Raw genomic sequence first — 21,459 nt, 5'->3', positions numbered from 1 at the left:
TGGCTAGGGCTTCTGGGGCAGTGGTACCACACAGCTTGGAAATCCCTATCAGATAAGGACTCCTGCCCTACCCAGATCTGTACACTTTCCCACTCGAGCTATTGTTTACTACAGATTTTCAAAATTGCCCATTTTCTCCTTTACTTGTCAAATTTCTGGCTGAAGGTAAGGATCAGCTCACATTTTGAGCTCTGCTGGTACGTATCCTACTGCATTTATAGGGGAGAAGGATAAAGTGTTCACCGTGACCACAAGCAGTAAGAAACCAATGTTGTTCCAAAATAACAGGTGTTCCTCCCTGTGGCCCAATCTATCTCCTGAGGAAATGTGAGCGCAGCTCTCTGGAAATAAAATTAGACAGTTGTTGAATCTTAGAGGCTTGTGGCATTATAGTCAATCAGCTATTTTTCTGGCATCTTTTGTTAAAGCTCTAATTCAAAGCAGTACTAGGTGAGATCTTGGCTGTTTTTAGATTGAAACTCTACATTGTGGTCTTGGGTTACAAGAAAAATCTTTCACCTGATCCTACCTAAGCCCAGTGTAAAGGGTCTGTGACATGCATGAATCACCTTTTTTTTCAAAAAACTTAGAATCTGGCTTAGCAAATGACTTGTCTATTCAGCACATGGGCTGAAAGCAGCCCACAGGTGGTATTTACAATTAAAATCAGTTGCTGATACCTAAATGTTGAAAGATTTCAATAAACATCCAAACTTCTGGCTTCCCTTGCAAAACCAGAAGCTTTGACAACACTAAAGGCAAAGCTCAATGTCAGCTGCCCCTCTTAGGAACTGCTTGAGTGGCCCAATTCGTATGCCCCCTTCGCTTATTTAACATTCTCTGCTGACTCTAGACACGTTGTATGCAACCTCTGCTGTATGGTGTTACATTACAGTATCATGATGTGTTGGCAGTAGAGTTTGCTGGTTCCTGAATAGTGGTATTGTTTGTACATGTCTTCGTTGTGGAATCCTTAATTCTGTCTAGTTGACTTTTGCATGAAAAGCAAAGAAATCATCATCATAAAGAAATAAATGAAGGCTTGAGGATGACTTAATAAATGAATATAGTATTTGCAAAGAAAGGAGAAGGTGACATAGTAAGTTGCTAGTTAAGAGTGGCCATCCCCAAGTATACTTTATTTCCAGGCATATTTATTTTGGACTTAATAGCAATCAAAACAGATCAAGGGGCAGGTCTTTTTTGTATGGATAAGATGACTGTGTTCCTATAGCCTGGACACTGACTGCTGCGATGAAATTGGATCTCTTGAGCATTTCTTCCAAGGACAGATTAGGGTAGTAAGCCAGGTAGAAGGCCAGCGCTCCCACAAAACTATCACCAGCGCCCTGTAATGAAAAGCACAGTTGTAGAGATAAGCATGTAGCCATCTGTTGCCCATACTGTATTTTCAAAATATTTAAGTACACTTTTTATTTTAAAATAGTTTTAGATGCACAGAAAAGGTACAAGGATAGTAGAGAATTTCCATATACCCCACATCTAGTTCTGTAAACATATTATTATGGTACATTTGTCACCACTAACGAAATAATAGCATTATCATATTAACTGAATTACATACTTTATTCAGATTTCACTAGTTTTGCTTAATGTGTATTTTCTGTTCCAAGATCTCATCCAGGATACCTGGATTACATTTAGTTGTCATATCTCCTTCGACTGCTGTAGGCTGTGACAGTTTTTTAGACATTCTTTGTTTTTGATGACCTTGATAGTTTTGAGGACTGGTTGAGTATTTTGTAGAATGTACCTCAATTGGGATTTGTCTGTTTTTCTCATGATTAAACTGTGTTTACGGTTTTGGGGAGGAAGACCACAAAGGTGAAGTGTCATTCTCATCATGTCGTATCAAGGGTACATACTGTCAACATGACTTACACTGATGATGTTAATCTTGAGCACTTGGCTAAGGTAGTCTTGGCCAGGTTTCACCATTGTAAAGTTACTTTCTCTTTTTATACTTGCTCTTTGGAAGCAAATCACTGAGTATAGTCCACACTTAAGGGGTGGAGAGTTATGCTCTACCTCCCTGAGGGTGGAGTAATTCCATTTATGGAGTATCTCCATAAATTGGAAATCTCTATGGGAGATTTGTTTCTTCTCCCTCATTTATTTATTCAGCTGCTCACTTATATAAGTATGAACTCAGGGATATTTATTTTATTCCTTAGGCTATAATCCAGCACTACATTATTTATTTTGTTGCTCAAATTGTTCCAGCTTTGGCAGTTGGGAGTTCTTTCAGTTGGTACTTGTGTCCCTTTGACATACTCCCATCATTTTATTTTTTGAGCACTTTCTTATTTTCTGACATTATAAGATGCTCCAGGCTCATCTTGTATATTCTCTGCCATAGCCCTAGAATTAGCTGTTTCTCCATTAAAAATTCATGCAGAACGTGGTGAGAGCCATTCAGATGTTATTTTCAAACTAAATGTAGGGTCATATAAGGCTTAGTTCCATTTCCCCTGAATCTCCAAAGGCCCAAGTTGGTGAAGGCCATATAGGGACCCATGGAAATAGAAAATACCAAAGAAAGTCTGTTGACCTCTGCCTTCAGGTAGGGCAGTACCTAGTCATGTGTTCATCCAACAAATGTATTTAAAATAAATGTGATACAATTTCACTTGAAAAATCATTCTGGTATTTAACAGCTTTCAGGGTCATTTTCCAGTTTTTCCCAGTTTGTTGCTTCCTTAGTCCCAAGAGGTTTCATAACAAATCTTGAGGCTATACCTTGGTATGCATGATTGTTTCAGTTGCAGTTTAAGTATTTACTAAGCTGTGTGCCTAGCACAGTGATGGGTACTTGAAAAAGAATAAAATCAATTGTGGATTAAATGCTAAATAGTATGGCAGAGTTTATAAATACTGTTGAATTTTAAGGAATGGTTGAAGAAAGCCTGCCTAAGGGGAATCCTTATGAAATGAGACAGATTTATAGAGAGAAGGAAGGCCTCAAAGAACAAAGATATAGGAGGAGGAACAGAGTGAACTCATGAGACACTGAATGGCTTTAAGGAGAATGACATTTCCCCTTGTTAACAAAGATAAGCAGTCAATATTCAGCTTGCCAAGGAGTCATAGTAACTCAGGTGTGAATTCAACACTTTCCTTCCTCCCAGAAATATTTTCTGAGTACCTAAAATATGTCAAGCTCTATGCTAGGTGCCTTGCAATTGTTTATTAAGTGTTTCCTGAGGGAAACAATGGAGAAAGAGACAGACAGACATGCCCTCCCTCAGTTTACAACACAGCAGTGTGACAAGAGAAAGGTCTGAAACCAGAGAAATTATGAGCTGGGTGGAGGGTGTATTATGAAAACATGGAAAATACTACAACATATGAAGAGTTATGGCAAACTCTAAGTAATTTCAAGTCCTGATTCCTCTTTACATCATACACAAAATTAAATTCCAGGTAGGTTAAAGGCTTGAATATAAAAAATAAAACAGTAACATAGTATGAAAATTTAGATGAATATTTGAATAATTGCAAGCAGGGAAACCACGAGCCAGTCAGTGAACCCAAAAGCCATAATGAAAAAAAGATTAGATTTTAATTTAAAAAAATAAAAAAAAATATGTCCAAAGACACTGTAAATAAAGCCAAATGGACTTCCCTGGCGGTCCAGCGGTTAAGACCCCATGCTTCTGCTGCAGTGGGTGCATGTACAAGCCCTGGTCGGGGAACCAATATCCCACATGCCGTGCTGTGCGGCAAAAAAAAAAAAAAAAGATCCGAGTTAAAAAGCACAAATTTGGTGAAAATTCTTGTAATACATATGACATATTCCTAATACTCAAAGAACACCTTCAAATTGCTGGGAAAAAGACAAGTGCAGGATAAAAATGGACAAAGGATATAGGTCTGCAATTTCAGAAAAGGAAATGTAAATGGCCAGTAAACAAACATGAAAAGAAACTAAGTTATCAGCTGTTAAGTAAAATGCAAATTAAAATAATATTTTTTACCCATCAGATTGATAAAATAGTAAGATTGATAGCAAGAGCAGCAAGATGAAGATGGAGAGGACAATGATACTCTCATATATTGTTGGTAGGACTGTGGAAGAGTAATACAGTATTTGTTAAAAAATGTGTGTGTCCTTTGATTTAGCAGTCCTGCTTCTGGAAATCTACAGAAGTGAAAACTCCTATAATATTGGGATATGTGCTCAAAGATGCTTATTGCTGCATTGTTTCCAAAGGCAAAACACTGGAAATAATGTGATTTTCTATCAAATAGGAGAATGGGTGAATAATCTCGTACATTTGTATTATGGAAAAATATGCAGCTATTAATACAAAAAGGTTAGCAATACATGCACATACCTGGAGAAATGTCCATTAGTTAAGCCAGAAAAGATTTCAGCATCATGATCGATAGGAGGTTGCGGGGGTGGTGGGGGGAATGGAAGAGAGAGGAAAGAAAATACCTGTGTCTATGAGTATGTGTGTATTTTTTTTAAGAATACAGAGAAAAATGAAGAAGGATTTTTATCAAATTGTTTTTTTAATTAATTTATTTGGCTGTGTCGGGTCTTAGTTGAGGTGCGCGGTTTCTTCGTTGTGGCGCGCGGGCTTCTGTCTAGTTGTGGCGTGCGCGTTTTCTCTTCTCTAGCTGTGGTGCACGGGCTCCAGGGTCCATGGGCTCTGTAGTTGTGGTGCACGGGTTCCAGAGGGCGTGGGCCCCGTAGTTTGCGGCACACAGGCTCTCTCGTTGAGGCGCACGAGCTCAGTAGTTGTGTCGCGTGGGCTTAGTTGCCCTGGGGCATGTGGTATCTTAGTTCCCTGACCAGGGATCAAACCCGCGTCTCCCGCATTGTAAGGCGGATTCTTTACCACTGGACCACCAGGGAAGTCCCGAGAAGTTTTTAACAAAGGAAATTTTACTAAAGAAGTTAAAAAAAAAAATCAGGATCGGTCACTGTGTGAATTTGCAAATGGGCCAATTTCAGCCTCTGAATGATTTCCCTCTTTTTCTTAGTTAAGTAGACATCTACTACAAGTCGGGGTAAACTGAATTGAGAGAACCTCTTTCCTGCATTTGGAAATACCCCATCTCGTTGAGGCAATTTCCTTTGCAACTAAGGACTAGGCAGAGACACCCTCCTCAAAGTCCAGGGAACTGGGAGGAACATTTTCTGGCTGTGACAGTGATTGCAGAAAAACTGAACTCTGGGATGTTAGTGGCAGCGTTGTGATGGTGTCCAGTGCCCCATGTCAGTAACACAGCTGTTCGATTTTTCAACCAAGAACCTTGATTGAGGCAATCCCGTGTATTAAACTCCTCTGAGAGGCCAGAAATCTTGTCTAGTTCTTTCCTATCTGATGACTCCCCAGAGTTATACAGTCCTTAAAAGTAGTATATGCTCAGTTAATGACTGCTGATGGGCCAACTCTCAGCTGCCCCAGTCTCCACCTTCTCACCGGAAGTGAGATGGTGGGGGTAGGGGTGGTGATCCACATTCTTCTTCGCAAAGAGGGCAGCAGTCTCGCCTCATTCCAAAAGCACAAAGAAGTAGGGAGACTCCTGGGGCCATCAGCTCAAAGATGTGAAGGCCAGTGAATACTATTTTATTTATTTATTTATTTATTTTCTGTACGCGGGCCTCTCATTGTTGTGGCCTCTCCCGTTGCGGAGCACAGGCTCCGGACGCGCAGGCTTAGTGGCCATGGCTCACGGGCCTAGCCGCTCCGTGGCATGTGGGATCTTCCCGGACCGGGGCACGAACCCATGTCCCCTGCATCTGCAGGCGGACTCTCAACCACTGCGCCACCAGGGAAGCCCCAGTGAATACTATTTTAAAAGTCACATTACATCCAACAGTGGAAAAGCGCTTTGAAATTTAAGAGTGAAAAGGTAGAAAAGTACTACTTAACTTTCACCGAAGAGTGTAAGGGAAAGAAAGGGAGTGATATATTCATTTGCACTTCTCTTAGGCATTTAAAACATTGTACTGACGATTGTGTGTACAGGCCTACAGTCTAGGACAACCTGAAAACTCTCTGAGGGCAGAGACCATATCTCTGTCCCCTGTGTCTCTTCCACTGCCTCACCTAGCGGTTTGAGTTGGCCAGACTCATGGTCCTAGTTCCATCGTGTTTTTCTCTTCCAGTGATCTCTTCCAAGGGGGCCAGATGTCCCTTGCTGAACTACATGTGACTTTCTTTTGTGTCAGTAAAAATGGAGGTTAGGTTGCCACAGCCCAGAGTTACTTGATAGTCTCATTGTTGAATCTATTTATAGCACAGGGCTTTCAAATGCCAATAAATTACCCGGCTGTTGATTCACATCTTCAATATAACTATTTTTATACACTGGTTATAATTTTTTTTTAATGGAAAGCGCTTTAAGTAGAAGCTGTATTGTATCACTGTGATTTTCCTGTAAGTAAAGTACTTTCCAATCAATCATTCTTGGAATAATGGAATAGTTCTCATTGATACAACATGATGGCTTTAACCTTTTACTGAAAATTATTTTTGTGCCAAAAGGGGTGATGACATAATTCATCTTTCTTCAGTAAAAATACCCACGTGGCTACTATTCATTGCCTTCTCACAATAATTGCCCCTTAAGGAAGAGCCGCTCTTAGAGAATGGATGTAGCATTCTGAAATTCCTGCTCTCCTGAGGGCCTGCACACTCCTGGGTCCTGAGGGGTTCTGGCCTGTGGGACCCGGGAGGCAGATGGATTAACAGTGAAGTGGAAGGAGCAAAACACACCCTATGGAATACCTGAGCCCTCTGGTGGGGGCCTGGGGGAGGGCGAGGCACCCTGCAGGGCTGGTGGCGTAGGGATGACACTCATCAGCAGCTGGTGAGAGGACTCCAAGGGGAGAGTCTGAGAGGTGGGTGCTCCTAAGGACAGCACCTAGAGCTGGGGTGTGGGGTTGGGGGGAGGCAGTGTGGCCCTGGGGAGGCGGGCTGCTCATTTCCCTTCTCCCTTGCAGACCATCCTCTCTGTCTAGCTGCCCGCACTCCCTGCTCCCTCCCACTGCCCCTTGGCTGCCTGAGCCCTTGACTATGACCCTGGTCTGCTCTCTCACTGAACTTAGCAGCACATGTCCCAGTCTCTCAGGGGTCTGCTCTCTGACGAGAGAGGGGAGCACAGTGATAAACCTCTTGGAGCTGGCAGGCAATGCCTGAAGTGGCTGCAGATGCCACCCCAGCAGAGCATACCTACAAGTCCAGGTGGTCCGCAAGGGCTCTTCTGGCTGAGGTTCTGCTCAGGGTCATCCTCTCTGCTGGGCACTGTGTATGTTATCGCCTTTGTTCCCTAAGAACCCTGTGGAGGTGGGTGTAGCTGGGGCTGCAGTGTCTGGTCATACAAGGTGGCTCTGCACGAGGGTGCCCTGGTGACGGGGTGACTGTGGGTCTGCAGGCTGTGCTCAGCTCCCCAGGCTACACCTATTCAGAGAGGCGCCTTCTAATTTGCACAAAGTGCCATGGAGGTTGGCAGCAAGCCTGGGGGATCCTTATTTTAAAACTGAGGAAACTAGGATTTAAGGAGGTTAAGTAACTTGCCCAAGGTAAGACTAAATGTGGTAAATGGCAGTCAAGATTGTACCAAGGACATCTGTGTGGAAATCTAGCAGTAGAGCAGGTGGAGAAGCTATTTTGGGAGAGAGATTGGGCTTCGGGCTACTGCTCAATTTTTCCTATTTCCCCATGGGAAGGGCTTATGTTTTCTATAGCGATGAAGAATTACAGGGATGAGAGTGAAGACCGTGAATCTTTAATGATGTTCTTCTGTATGGGATCCCGTTTCCCTCTGTGTGCTTGGGGCAGGAGCAGAGAGGAGAATGGGGACCAGAGTTGCCCTGGGCAGGTGTGGGGGAAGAGGGAAGGTACAAAGGGAGTAAAGATTTCAGGAAAGAATAACCAGATGGGGCTTCCCTGGTGGTGTAGTGTATAAAACTTTGCCTGCCAATGCAGGGGACATGGGTTCAATCCCTGGTCCGGGAAGATCCCACATGCCGTGGAGCAACTAAGCCCGTGTGCCACAATTACTGAGCCTGTGCTCTAGAGTCCGTGAGCCACAACTACTGAGCCTGCGTGCCACAACTACTGAGCCCGTGTGCCGCAACTACTGAGCCCACGTGCCACAACTACTGAGCCCACGTGCCTAGAGCCCGTGTACCGCAAAACGAAGAGCAGCCCCCACTCGCAGCAACTAGAGAAAGCCTGCACGCAGCAAAGACCCAACACAGCCAAAAAATTTTAAAAAAAATTTATATAAAAAAAAGAATAACCAGATGAATATAACTGGAGAGTCTAACCCGGGTAAAGAAGGAAGAGAGGTCAGGAGGGGGTCAACAGGTCAGAAGGAAATGGAGGGAACTAAGGAAAGTGAGAAAACAAGTGTAGGAGAAGAAGTGAGAGAGCTGGTTGTGGTCAGAGTGGGATGTGAGGTTTATTCCCACAGGACTGAAGCTGTGCCAGGTATTAACCATTTCCTGGGGTCGTCATGGGAACGGGAGGCTGGAGTGGAGGTGAAGAGTCCCTGGAGGTGGGGGCATCTAGGAACTGTGAGTCTTGGTGATGGTTCATCCTCACGGTACTCAAGTCGTCCTGTGATAGTAGCATTGGGGGGAGGTGTGGAGAGAGAAATGGTTATGTAGATGCCAGGCTTAGATAAACAGAGAATGACCAGGAAAGGAAGTTGAGGCTTTATAACTGAATTGTATGAGCCATGAAGATGCAGGAATCTTTTCAGGAGGGTAGAGGAGGGATGGCTGGAAGCTGCAAGAATGTGCTTTGGGATCAGGAGCCGCTTTCACCTACAAGGGCTGTATGGGGAGGTGAGGAAGAGCTTACTTATGAGGAACAGGACAACCATAAGGTTTAGAGGGGAGAGAAGCACAGAGCAGTAAGGCACCCTCCTGGGCCCCCGTGTCTCTCTGACCCTCCTTCTTTGTCTCTGCCATGGTCTGTCTTCCTTCTCCCCCACCATCCACATTGGTATTCCCTCAGGTTCTGTCCTTCACCCACTGCCCTTCTCATTTCCCCTAATTTCCTGGGTGTGTCAAATACTGTGCTGTTATGGTTTTGACTGCTATGAATATGAGGAGTCCTAAGTCATTATCTTTAGCCCACACTCTCCTCTGTCTTGGGATTCGTGTATCTTAACTACCTGTGAGTCAGCTCGACCAGCCGCAGGTCTCTTGCAGGCAGTTCTAACTCAACATACCCGAATCGAACTGATAACTCTGGCTGAACATGGGCCTCTTCTTATCTTTTCAGTTTGTGGCAACTCCACCCTGAAAATCTGGGGGGTCTTCTGGATAATCACCAGTTGCCAAGTGTAAATTCTAAATATTTTGCTAACCTGTCCTCTCATTTCATCCCTACCCCATTGCCCTACTTCATGCTCACATCACCTCTAAAGGACCACGTTAACTTCCTAACTAGTCTCTCTGTCCGCAGTCTGGCCCCTTCCACTCCATCCTCCATACTGCTGTAAATCAGGCCACCTTACTTCCATGCCCAAAGCCCTTTGATCATTTCTCATCTTTCTTAGGATAACATTTCAGCTCCTTAGCATGGCACATGAGGCGCTCCCGCCCACCTACCCAGTTTCATCTCTTACTTTTTCCTACTCACACATTGTAACCACGGGTCTTCATTCATTGAGATATCTCCCCTTGAACTCATCCTTAGACTAACTCCTACTCCTCTCCTAAGACTCAACTCAGTTATTAACTTAGTCATCATATATTTGCTGACTGGCACCATATTCAAAGCACTGTGTTTTCCCTGATCCCACGAGTCTGGGTTAGGTACCCTCCTAGATGCCCCTGCACTCCTCTGTGGTCTTCATCACGTCCACGCCCTCAGACTAGTGCAAGCCCAGGCTCGCCGCTGAAATACAGCCTGACTGAATCCAGGACTATCAGGAGGCTGGGTGCTGAGCGATCAGGTGAGAAGCACAGGTGTCCCAAGAATGCCCTGTAGGAGGGATGATAGTGAGACAGACTTGTGAAAGTCCTAGTTTGCCAAATTCCAGTTGATAGAAAAGTGGGTGAATTGTAAGGCATGATGGGTATTAATTGTGGCTGGGGGAAAAAAAAAACAACAAACGCCATGTGGTGAAAATCCCCAAGGTAAGAACTTGTCAGGCGCCTACAACAGAAACCCAGATGATTTTGCAAGAATGATGTCATCGTGAGGCTTCATTTGTTAGGAATCCGTACCCACGCTGGATGATTCATCACCCAAACTGCCAAGGGACCCTAACAGTTAAAGTCCTTGCATTCCTCCCTGATTTGTTAACACATTCCATCTGACAAGTAGATACCACTTTCCTTTCTTTTCAAAACCTCTCCCTACACAAAGCTGTTCAAAGCCTACACTGTGGACCTGAATTCCTCAGCCAGGCTCGTGGTTTTAGAGGCCAGGGAAAAGGCAAATGGGATGAATGAAGTATGACTAAATCCTAAGTCAATGTGCTATTTCTTCTTCATAAAAAAGAATGTTGCAAGGGGCTCAGGAAAGGGACAGCGATCAGTGTAAACCCACCAGGCTCCCTGCTACCTGCCACCCCCGTGCAGGCAGGGCCGCTGACGTGGCTTGCCCTCAGGCTAACTTGGTGGCAATTTCTGCTTTGCTCCTGCTTCCAAGTTCTAAGAATGGGGCTTCTGCCTCTTTCCCGTTTGCAGGAGGTTGAGGCATGAACACCTGGTGGGGCCTGGGAGAGGGAAAGTCATTCTTTGTCCTTAAAGGGCTAATCACAGACGGGCCGGAGACATGGATCTTGGGGAAGAAGCACCGAGGGAACACACACCTGGAATTAAATCCCACCTTCTTCCCTTTTAACTGTGTCATCTTTTGAGAATGGTAAACTACAGTGAAGCCCCTCTGTACACAGCTGGGAAAAATGTTTTTCTCAAGTGGGAACATGTTTTCTCCCCTGGGACAATGCAGTAAGTGGTGTGGAGTTAAACAGGCCTGACTTTAAGCCCTGATTTCACCACTTAGGCAAGTGACTCAGCCTCTTGTGTGACCTCTCTTGTGACTATTTATCTGTAATATGGGAACCTACCTCATAGGGGGTAAATACTGAATTGGATAATGTATGTGAAAAGGCCTAGCACAGTGCCTGGAGCAGAGCAGGTGTTCAGCAAAGGTGGGGGAGACTCGATGGTACCATCTTAGAGGCCCCTTAACTTGCTAACTTTTTTGGAAATAAAAGCCCATGATCTAAGTCAGAGGGTTCTAAGGAACAAAGAGGGTCATGATCCTGCGGATCCCAGGGCCAGGGGTTTACGCTGTGCCTGGCTTCATGTTCCCAGCTCCAAGTAGAAGAGGGCATTAGGAATGCTCTCATAGTCTGGAAAGGCAGAGGAGGCAGAAGTATGTCCTGTAGCTCTTAATTACAAGGAAGCCAGGTTCTAGAGAGTTCTAGCAGTGGCCATCTGTATGTGCTGGGGGTCTCTGAAATCCATTTCTCTGTGAGGGCAGGGGAGATACTTTCTGAGAACTTTAAAAAGTTTGTGAGCAGGGTATTAAAGAAATGTGAAATGAAGAGTATAAAAGTCAGTGCAAGACTGGGGAACCTGATAAATCTCACGCTTTCGTTTGGGTGAGGGAACAGAGAGAGAACAGTGAGTGAGGGTTTGGGGAGAGGCCTAGCGCTGGGAAGGGCTGGAGGACAGCATGGGAAGGAAGTGACCTGCTGGGGGGAAAGCTGTGCCTCTACCTGTGCTGCTGCTTTGATGGAGGACCCTGCTTTCCATCACAGTCAGCCAGCCACTGGGCAAAGGGCTCCTGCCAGGGAGAGAGGTGGTGGCAGAGCCCGGAGGATGGCAGGCAGGCTGAACAGATGGTGCGGGGACAATGTGACTTGAGAGGACACTCCTCTAGCCATGCTGGAACCTGGAGTCAGGGCTTCTCATGGTTAGTGATGGGCATGGGCCACCCTGTCCACCTTCTCCGTGTGACTGGCCTCACCACTCACTCCAAATGTGAGGAGAAAGAGAAAGGCCCGGCCTAGAGCCTTCATTCCATCCAGGGCATGCATTCTCGGGGCTGAAAATTCATTCTTGTGTGTGGGGGAGTGCCGCAGTATGTAAACAGATACACACACACACACACACACACACACAGAATATGAACGAATATCTGTGGTATTACATTTCATGGAAGAAGAGGACAATTAGGAAAAAAATCTCTTAAAAGGCTCCTTGAGGTGGGTGGGTGGGTGGTGATTAATGAAAAAATGGTGTTTGAGAAACGCCACCAAAGTAGGGCCTCTTGCCGCAAAGAACCGCCAGTGGCCCAGTCAGGGTCTTCCGGTGCATTAAGAAGCCCTAACCAGCAGCCTCCAAACTGCAAGGCTCGCTAGGCAGGTGTTGGTAGCTCCGTGCCTTCTTTCCACTGAGCCAGAAATTCCTACATCTCCCAGCCAGTTCCCTTCCTGTTTACGTCAATCTACAGTCTCCATGGCCACCAGTGAGCCAGTAGGCAAGCCCCAAGCCCTGGAGCCAGGACTTTAACCAGGAGATTAGAGCTAGCCTGGCCTGGCCTATCTTAACGAGGCAGGAAAGGGCAAAGGTTCTCTCCTGGGCAGACAAAACTGAGTAGTCCGCCTGATAAACATACCACGAGATACGAAGCTGCTTATACAAGAGCCCCATTTCACAGCTTAAATCTGAATATTTCTGTCTTCTCTTATCAGTGCATATTCACATCATAAGGATGAGATCATATCCTTTCCAACTTCAACCTTCCAGCCTTCCCTAACCAGATCAGTTTAGGGCAACACGATGGACAGTGAGAATCCAGTTTTCTTATCATTATTGTGTAAGTGCTGCTGATTTTTATTCTAAATAAATCTGTAGGGAACATAGACTACTCGTTATGTCATAAATGTCCATGACTTTGGCTTCAACTATTAGCCACCTTAATTTATTACATTTTAATTTCAATTATTTGGCTGAGATAGTCTGCTTTTAAAATACTCTGCCTAAAAGAAAGCAAATATTTTCTGCCTTAATATATTTCAAATGATCACTATTTCTTATCGATCCGAAACCACATGTAACAAAGTTTTGATGTGATTTTTGTCTTTTAAACAGCCATAATGTTTTCCTTGGCTCTACAGTTTATTAGCAATTTGACTTTTTAAAAAAACAGCTTGATTGAGATATAATTCATATGCCAAATAATCCGCCCATTTAAAGTATACAGTCCAGTGTTCTTTAGTATATTCACAGGGTTGAGCAACCATCACCACAGTCCAATTTTAGGAAATTTCATCCCCCCTAAAAGAAACCTCGGACCCATTAACAGTTACTCCTCATTCCTCCCCACTCCCCCCAGGCCTAGGAACCACTAATCTACTTTCTGTCTCTGCAGATTTGTTAAATAGGCACACATTTTGAGCAAAATCATTTCCTATTCTAATTCCATAATTAACCAACAGCTTATTTTCCCATAATTAACCAATAATTTAATCATAATTAACCAATTAGATTCTTATTGAATCTCTTGATTTTAGCTGCCACTTTGTGTGAAAAGTGAAGTTGATGTTGGCCTAGTGGGAACTGTTTTCTGTGTTACTAAAACTGCATTCCCAGTAAGCACTAAGGCACAGATTTAGCTTCCTTCCTGCCCAGATATGTTCACTCAACAGTCTGTAAAGCTTTAAAGTTAAGTTACAAATGCACCAGGAGCTTGGTGTTTAAAGAATTCCTATGGTGAAGTTGTTTGTAAAGCCTAACCTCTGAGGGAAAATCCACCCACATTCTTCTCAAGCACAGACACATTAACTGGTCTGTTTTAAAATCTCAGTTTCTATAGATTTGGTTTGCTTGAGGGATTTTCTTTTTGGGCCTCTCTGCAATGACCAGTATGTGGCAATGAACACTCGCTTCCTTGCTGAAGGTCATGACTCCCTTGCACAGGGCTGAAATGGGTAGTTTCAGTACAGACCCTTTCACTGCTAGTGTGTGACAAGTTCTGGGCACGAGAGTACAGTGTCCACATACACAGTACATCCTTACTCACCATCACTAAGCTTTCCATAGAAAATAGCATGTCTGAAAATGAATACATCTTCCTAGCCCCTTGTAGCCACCATTCAGGCAATGGTTTTCCTCTCTTAGCACCAAATAAATTGGTAGGCTGAAACGGCAGAATCTTAGACACATCCACTAAGGTGATGAATCAGTCATTATAGAGACAAAAAGGTGGATCTGGCCAAAGGAATGATAAATACAGGCCTTTCTCCAACTCTCTGCCCTGACATAATGCTCAGACTACCAGAATCCTGTCTGCGGAATGACATGACTTTCACTTTCCACATTTTTTAGTACTTTCTAGTTTACAGAGCATATCTGTAGATGTGACTCACTTTGAATCTCATTACAATTCTGTGAGGTAGGTAAGGGTGGGTCTTTCATTTTCCAGATGAGAAACCAAGTGTAAGAACTTGCTCAAGGTCAAATGGCTAGGTGGCAGAACCGGGATGTCTCAGTGGAAGGCCAGTCTCTCTTAAAGCGGTCCCCCGGAGAGGCCATACATGTACTCCAACTTTGCTCAAAAACTTCTGGAAACTTGTTCTTCGGAATGCCTTAAAAATCAGTAGCACATCTTTGAATATCCTCAATGAAGGCAATATTTCATCTTCTAAGTCAGTGGTTCTCAAACTAGATTGTACCTCAGAATTGCCTGGAGGGCTTGTTAAAAAATGCACATTGCTGGGCTCCACTCCCAAAGTTTCTGATCCATTAAATCTGGGGTGGGGCCCAGGATTTGTGTTTCTAAAGAGTTCCCAGGTGATCTTGATGTTACTGGTCCCTGGCCACACTTTGAGAACCACTATCCTAAGAAATTTATTTCTGGAAAGAGTGAATCATTTAAAACCATCTAGTGATTAAGGTGGGGAGATCAAGCTAGGAAATTCCACCAGTGGCCAAAACAATGGGTGACTATCAAGAACAACACTGGCTTTGGGGGAAATCTGCATAAAGGGCTCCAAAAAGGTTCTGAATAATGGCAGTTGATCAGACTAATCCCTTTGGATGCATGCTCAAGAATGCTTTTCCTGAGTGTTTCGGAACACCTTGTGCAGTTGTACATGTGTGAGATGTTCATTATCAACCTTTTGTTTTCCAGCCTTAGAAAAACAAAAGAAACCATGTAGGTGACATCCACATTACAGAGAATCAATACTAAGGAAGGATTAATAGCTATTTACAGCAGCTGAACTAGTCAGACTGGTAGAGTGGGGTCCTTTCTATGCGGCAAATATGATGGGTGTGGAAGATGAGGGGAAAATTTTGACTCTTCCTACCCTGACTTTTCTGTTGAGAATAGAATGGAAAAAGTGAAGAGATCTAATTTTGGATGCCAAAGATAAACATGCAACATTTTATGGGGAAAAAAATTCTAGCAGAAAAGAAAAATGAACTACATTAGGTACTTAAGCTGGGAGTCAATCCTTCATGTCACAGTAGGGAAAAAAGAGGTGGAGAAATGCCTAAATATTGGTTCTAATTTTATTTTCAATTTTACATTACATTAAACTCTCCGTGTACTCCTTTAATTTATAGCAACTGCTGACACAAATTGGTGTGCCTTCTCTTCTTTGACATCACTATTTCTCTTGAATTATGCATTTCCATCTGGAATGAGGTTTATGGGGCCAAAGCCTTCTTTCATTTAGATGGATGAAAACAGAGAGGGATCAATGGGGAGTTGAGTGCAAAGTCAAAGTAAGGTTGGGAGATATATGTTCAAGGCAGCATATTACTGCCCCAAAAGATTGTAAGGGGTATTAAAAAATGACTCTGGTCTTCCAATTTTCAACATATTGATTAAAATTCAACTACTAAAGAACAAGAAAAACTCTACCAACCTTCATCCCAGAACTGCTAGATTTTTTATTTATTGGTACCCTACTAGTATTTAATAACAATTTGCAAGAGTACAGTGATCATAATAACTGCATCACCTTGATTTGATCTAAAATTGAATCAAAGGCAAAAGAAGTTGCCAGCCTGATGGCACGTTTCACCTATCCCGGCCTCGCCACCTGAATGTACATGGTTGAGGTGTTCTACCTCAGAGCTTAGCACCATGAACTGGTCTGGCTCCATTATTGGTGACAAATTCCTGGTCTAAGTCAGCCAGTGGTCCATACTGACAGGTCATTTGCTGGCTCCATCTGGGGCCCAACTCAGTGTCTCAGAGTCCATTCTCAGCTTCTGGTTTTTGATGGGTTCTGGGTTGGCCAGTCACACCAGTATTGAAATGGACATTCTGATGAAGCTGTTTTGAGCTAGTTTTATCCTATAAGCAATCCTCAGCCATTTCTGAAAACCCTCCATTTTTAATCTTTACCCATCACCCACTCCATCCCAAGAGTGGGAATTGGGAGTATACTGTGAAAGTCTTTGCTCTATACATTGCTTGATAGTTTAGAAAAGAGAATTTTATGTTTTAGTGATAATAATTTCATGTGAAAAATGTTCCTGAGTCAATATGGCCTCATGAAAGCAGCAGATCATGTTCTCTGGCTGAAAATGGCGATGCCCAGTAGCTATGTCATGATGTCACTTCCTCTCCAGCAGAGCCCTAGTTTGACAGTGGCCAGCCAGCCTGAAGAACTTGTGAGGGTCTATTGTTGGCCCTGCTCTAGCAACCTGGGAGTGGGTGGGCCAGGAGCCCAGGAGCCCAGCGGGCTGCCTCGGTGCCTGTTCAGGGGCAGGGCCGGCATGCGCTCAGCACGCTAGCCACACAGAATGGCCTGTGGAGACTTAAGACTGGTTAAAAACCCCATTCTGCCCAAAATGTCTGTGGTGTATTAATTTATTCTATAATTTAAAGAATTCCATTATTAATGAAAGAGAAGTAGAATCCTGAGTATGAGCTAAAACTGGAATAAAAAAGGCCCATTCTTCAGGCGCTATTAATGGAAGCTTTGTATATAAATAACTTTATATATTGGTGAATAAATGGCACTTAAAACTAAAATGTCTGTTAGTGATTCACTGGGTTCTAAAGACTGCCCTTGCCTTCTGTGGTCAGCGATCTTTTTTCTTTGTGACTCCACTATTCTACACAGAAAACAGTTAATCCAATATGATTTATTATCTCACGAAGATTCCACTAAAACATTTTCTGCCAAATGTTCATCTTCTAACAGCTGCTTTTTTATTTCAGTGAGAGGTACTTGAAATAAGATCATTGTTCTCTGTGAAAACTGCATGCTAAATAATACAGAGCTACCAGATTATTAAACAGCAAAGGCATCTGATAATATTAGCACCAACCACAGGTCCCACTTCTGCTGATGCACAACATTTTGAGTAATCAGTCATTGCACAATATTATATTTATATCCTTTTTGCTTGAGCTGTTAGGCCACAAAATCAGCAGGCAGTTGCTGTTATAAAAGGGTTCTCTAGGTTATTTATAATGTTTCTGCTTCCTTACAGTTGCTGCTTCACTCTTGGGTCTTGGGCCAGGTCTACACTGTGAAGACGAAGGAAGGAACTGAGCAATTGTTCTGCTAATCTAACTGCTGAAAGCTGGTGGGGATGATTCACAGCACACTGTGTGTGCCTTGGCTGGAATACCTGGTATTTTTGTCTACACAACCCAAATTCATCACATGCTGGCTGATTTGTCATTTCATCAGGGGGAGAGTGTGTAGTTTCGTGAAGGCTGTGTCTCTATCAGGAGTAAGCTAGTGTCTAGGGCACAGGTGGTAGGGCGAGATATCTGAACTAGCGCTATGTTGCAAAAGAGTTTCCTTCAAATGTTATTTACTTTACATGAGGGGTAAGTTTCTGCTCCAGATGTTTCTCTGTTGCATAGATTAGTGCTTCCCCCAAATGGTGGCAGGCAGCCCGGCATGCCCAATAGAAGGGCACATAGGAATCATGAGGGTATTTCATTTCATTTTCTTTTTTGTAAATTACACAGGCATCTTCCTGTTCCACCTGCAGAGAATAACTGATGATGTGAACTGTTTCTAATGGGAGTAGGTCTTAGCTCTTAGGTGAGTCAGGGCTCAAAAAGATGCTGAAAACCATGGAGACTGATAGAATGAGCTATTTGTTTTGACTATGAAATAAGCATCTAACTTAGGCTCCCCCGCCAATTTTTTAAAAAAGGAAATGGACTGCCATTATGTCCTGAATTCTTTTATTTTGGTGGGGGTGGGGTGGGGTGTCTTCTGAATTCTTAAGAATTCTTAAAGCCACTTCTCCACATCCCTGTTGCCACATTCCCAGTCCAGGCTGCCATAATCTCTCAGATCAATGTAACATCTTTTTTTTTTTTAACATCTTTATTGGAGTATAATTGCTTTACAATGGTGTGTTAGTTTCTGCTGTATAACAAAGTGAATCAGTTATACATATACATATGTCCCCATATCCCCTCCCTCTTGCGTCTCCCTATCCCACCCCTCTAGGTGGTCACAGAACACGGAGCTGATCTCCCTGTGCTATTTGGCTGTTTCCCACTAGCTATCTGTTTCAATGTAACAGTCTCTGGATGGTTCTTCCTGCCTCCAGTATTATGATCTCCAATTTATTCTTCACACAGCAGCCATGTTAATCTTTTATAAAGTATAGATCTGATCAAATCTGTCCCTTGCTTAACCTCTTATCAGTGGCTCCCCACTGCCCGCAGGAGAAAGTGCAAATTCCCAGGAGTGGCAAACGAAGCCCTTCACGACCCATCCCTGTTCCAGCTGTACCTCATCCTTTCCCACTCTTCCCGTACTCTAAGCTCTTTCCAATCAGAACTAATTGAAAAGGTACAAACATGACCTGCTGTCTTGCCTCTGGCCTTTTCATGAGCTCCTGCCTCTGCCTGGGTTACTCTTCACTAAGGGGAAGACAGCCTTCAGCTCATCTCCTTCCCTGGCCCTCGAAGCAGGTCCGCTGGGCTCCTCGGGCCAGGTGGACCCCTCAGCTGCTCCTCGGGAGCATCCCTGTCACGGCACTTCTCATTCTGTGTGGGCTACATACCCTTCTAGACGGAAGCTCTTTGGGGCCAGGGTCTGTCTTATCACACCAGCATGTCCCTACCACGCAGAAAATTCAGGTCAAGTGTGAAGAAATGAGTGCACAGTGGGGTGCCCCTCACCCCTTTTGCCATAATTTTCCACAGGAGTCTTTTCCATTTCTTAAAGAACTGTTTTCAGTTCTAGAGGGCACTTTTGCTTCATCAGCCCTGGAACTACAAGAATAAAGTGCCAGGCAGCCCCAGGATCCTGACTATGAAGAAACCCTATTTAGGCTTCTCTCTCTAGTAGTTTTTAAAAAAAAAATACATTTATACATTTATTTATTTTTGGCTGCATTGGGTCTTCATTGCTGTGCGCGGGCTTTCTCTGGTTGCAGCGAGTAGGAGCTACTCTTTGTTGTAGTGCACAGGCTTCTCATTGTGGTGGCTTCTCTTGTTGCAGAGCACAGGCTCTTAGGTGCGCGGGTGTCAGTAGTTGTGGCACGCGGGCTCAGTAGTTGCAGCACGCGGGCTCAGTAGTTGTGGCTCACGGGCTCAGTAGTTGTGGCTCATGGGCTCTAGAGCACAGACTCAGTAGTTGTGGTGCATGGGCTTAGTTGCTCCACAGCATGTGGGATCTTCCCAGACCAGGGCTCGAACCCTTGTCCCCTGCACTGGCAGGTGGATTCTTAACCATTGCGCCACCAGGGAAGCCCCTCTAGTAATTTTAAAAGATATAAGATATGGAAAACAGAAGGTCTAAAATATACCTTATAGGAGTTCCAGAAGGAGAGGATTGAGAAAATAGAGGAGAGGTAGTAATAAAAGAGAGAATGGTTGAGGATTTTTCAGAATTGATGAAAAACACAAATACTGAGATTCAAGAGGAAGAAAGAGTCATGAGCAGTATAAATAAGAATAAATTCAGATCTGAATTCACTGCAGTAAAACTTCAGAATGGCAAAGATCAAGAGAAATTCTTACAAAATATTACTATTCTTCTGTCCAAACGTGTTTCTAATTACATTCCCACATGCTAAACCTAAAAGTTGAAGTCTCAGTAAAGAGGATTTTCCTAACTGGGAACAGGACAGTCATAGGGAAGTCATCTAGCAAATGTAACCATGATCTTCCTTTTCCCAGTTTTGGTTTGTTTTGACCAAGGATGGAAAAGGATATAAAACTTCCTGTTTTTTTTTTTTTTTTTTTTTTTTTTGCGGTATGCGGGCCTCTCACTGCTGTGGCCTCTCCCGTTACGGAGCACAGGCTCCGGATGCGCAGGCTCAGCGGCCATGGCTCACGGGCCTAGCCGCTCCGTGGCATGTGGGATCCTCCTGGACCAGGGCACGAACCCGTGTCCCCTGCATCGGCAGGTGGACTCTCAACCACTGTGCCACCAGGGAAGCCCCAAACTTCCTGTTTTTAGAGGATCTTTTAGGAAGATGTACTTCACCTAACTTCTGGTCCCAAATCACATAGCTTTTTCAGGGGTTGTCCCATCATATGGCACCCTCCTGTAGATTTTAAAGGAATGCAAGTAGGAGGAGGAAAGTGAGAGTGACTAGTTAGCCCTTTAAACTCTGTCCCCCTGTTGTACATTTACTCACCCACATATGCACACACGAACACATGGCATTCATGCCACTCATAGATCATTCACATGGAGCACACATTATCCACATTGAAAATACACAAAGTACACACACCACTAACCTAACACACACATACTCATACTTTCACGCAAAGGGCAGGCAGATGTTCAGCAAGCTATGACCCACGCAGCTGTTTTCTCACTTCCTTGTCCACCTCTATCAGCAGCAATGGGCACTGAGGGCAGCGGGCAAGGCTCTAACTCACGGGGCTCTACACTTTGGCTCCAAACGTTTTTTCACCTCCATATAATTCTAGGCCTACCCAAGAACCATCTTCATGCAATGGAAACCACTTAGGAGACCTACAGTACAGTCCTGGCAGCTCTGCTCCTGAGGACACTATTGCAGCATCCTAGGAAGATGGGCAAGGAGTAGACTACCAGCTCACTGCCATGTCATCACACTGATGTCCAGGACACTGAAGGAGTGGGAAGAAGAGGAGCTTAAGCGTAGGAAGCTCAGAAGTCTTAACTGTAGATGGGTAAGCAATCTCCCACAACCTCATACCATCCCTTCTTACTGGGAGAGGGACTGTTTCCTGTGCCTTCTAGGCCTACAGAACACTCTAAATCTAGATTTTGCTCTCCTGACGTTTGCTAAGGTTTTTTTTTTGGCTGCGTTGGGTCTTTGTTGCTGCGCGTGAACTTCCTCTAGTTGCAGCAAGCGGGGGCTACTCTTAATTGCAGTGTGTGGGCTTCTCATTGCAGTGCCTTCTCTTGCCATGGAGCACGGGCTCTAGGCACATGGGCTCAGTAGTTGTGGCTCGTGGGCTCTAGAGTGCAGGCTCAGTAGTTGTGGCACACGAACATAGC

General features: G+C 44.1%; 2 protein-coding genes across 6 annotated transcripts in view; one reads left to right on the top strand and one right to left on the bottom strand.

The window, feature by feature from the left end:
* The window catches only part of MRPL33 (mitochondrial ribosomal protein L33), a 70,654-nt gene that overhangs the window by 9,486 nt on the left and 39,709 nt on the right, over positions 1-21,459 (top strand). The window contains exons 5-6 of one of the 2 annotated variants that reach the window (XM_067703378.1): positions 12,709-12,833; positions 17,474-21,128. In XM_067703378.1, coding sequence (XP_067559479.1) covers positions 12,709-12,787 — 79 coding nt within the window. In that variant the 3' untranslated portion in view covers positions 12,788-12,833; positions 17,474-21,128. The remainder of the gene's footprint in view (positions 1-12,708; positions 12,834-17,473; positions 21,129-21,459) is intronic. The other variant, XM_067703377.1, reaches the window with a different exon arrangement.
* RBKS (ribokinase) overlaps positions 1,105-21,459 on the bottom strand; it is a 74,032-nt gene continuing 53,677 nt past the window's right edge. For 3 of the 4 annotated variants that reach the window (XM_067703372.1, XM_067703370.1, XM_067703373.1), the window contains one exon: positions 1,105-1,349. In XM_067703372.1, the coding sequence (XP_067559473.1) occupies positions 1,176-1,349 (174 nt within the window). In that variant the 3' untranslated portion in view covers positions 1,105-1,175. Of the gene's footprint in view, positions 3,737-21,459 lie in introns of all 4 variants that reach the window. The other variant, XM_067703371.1, reaches the window with a different exon arrangement.

Source organism: Pseudorca crassidens, chromosome 14 (assembly GCF_039906515.1).
Source record: "Pseudorca crassidens isolate mPseCra1 chromosome 14, mPseCra1.hap1, whole genome shotgun sequence".
In the NCBI taxonomy this organism is placed as follows: domain Eukaryota; kingdom Metazoa; phylum Chordata; class Mammalia; order Artiodactyla; family Delphinidae; genus Pseudorca; species Pseudorca crassidens.
The sequence above is the reverse complement of the archived record's forward strand: the minus strand, read 5'-3'. Positions and strand labels throughout refer to the sequence as shown.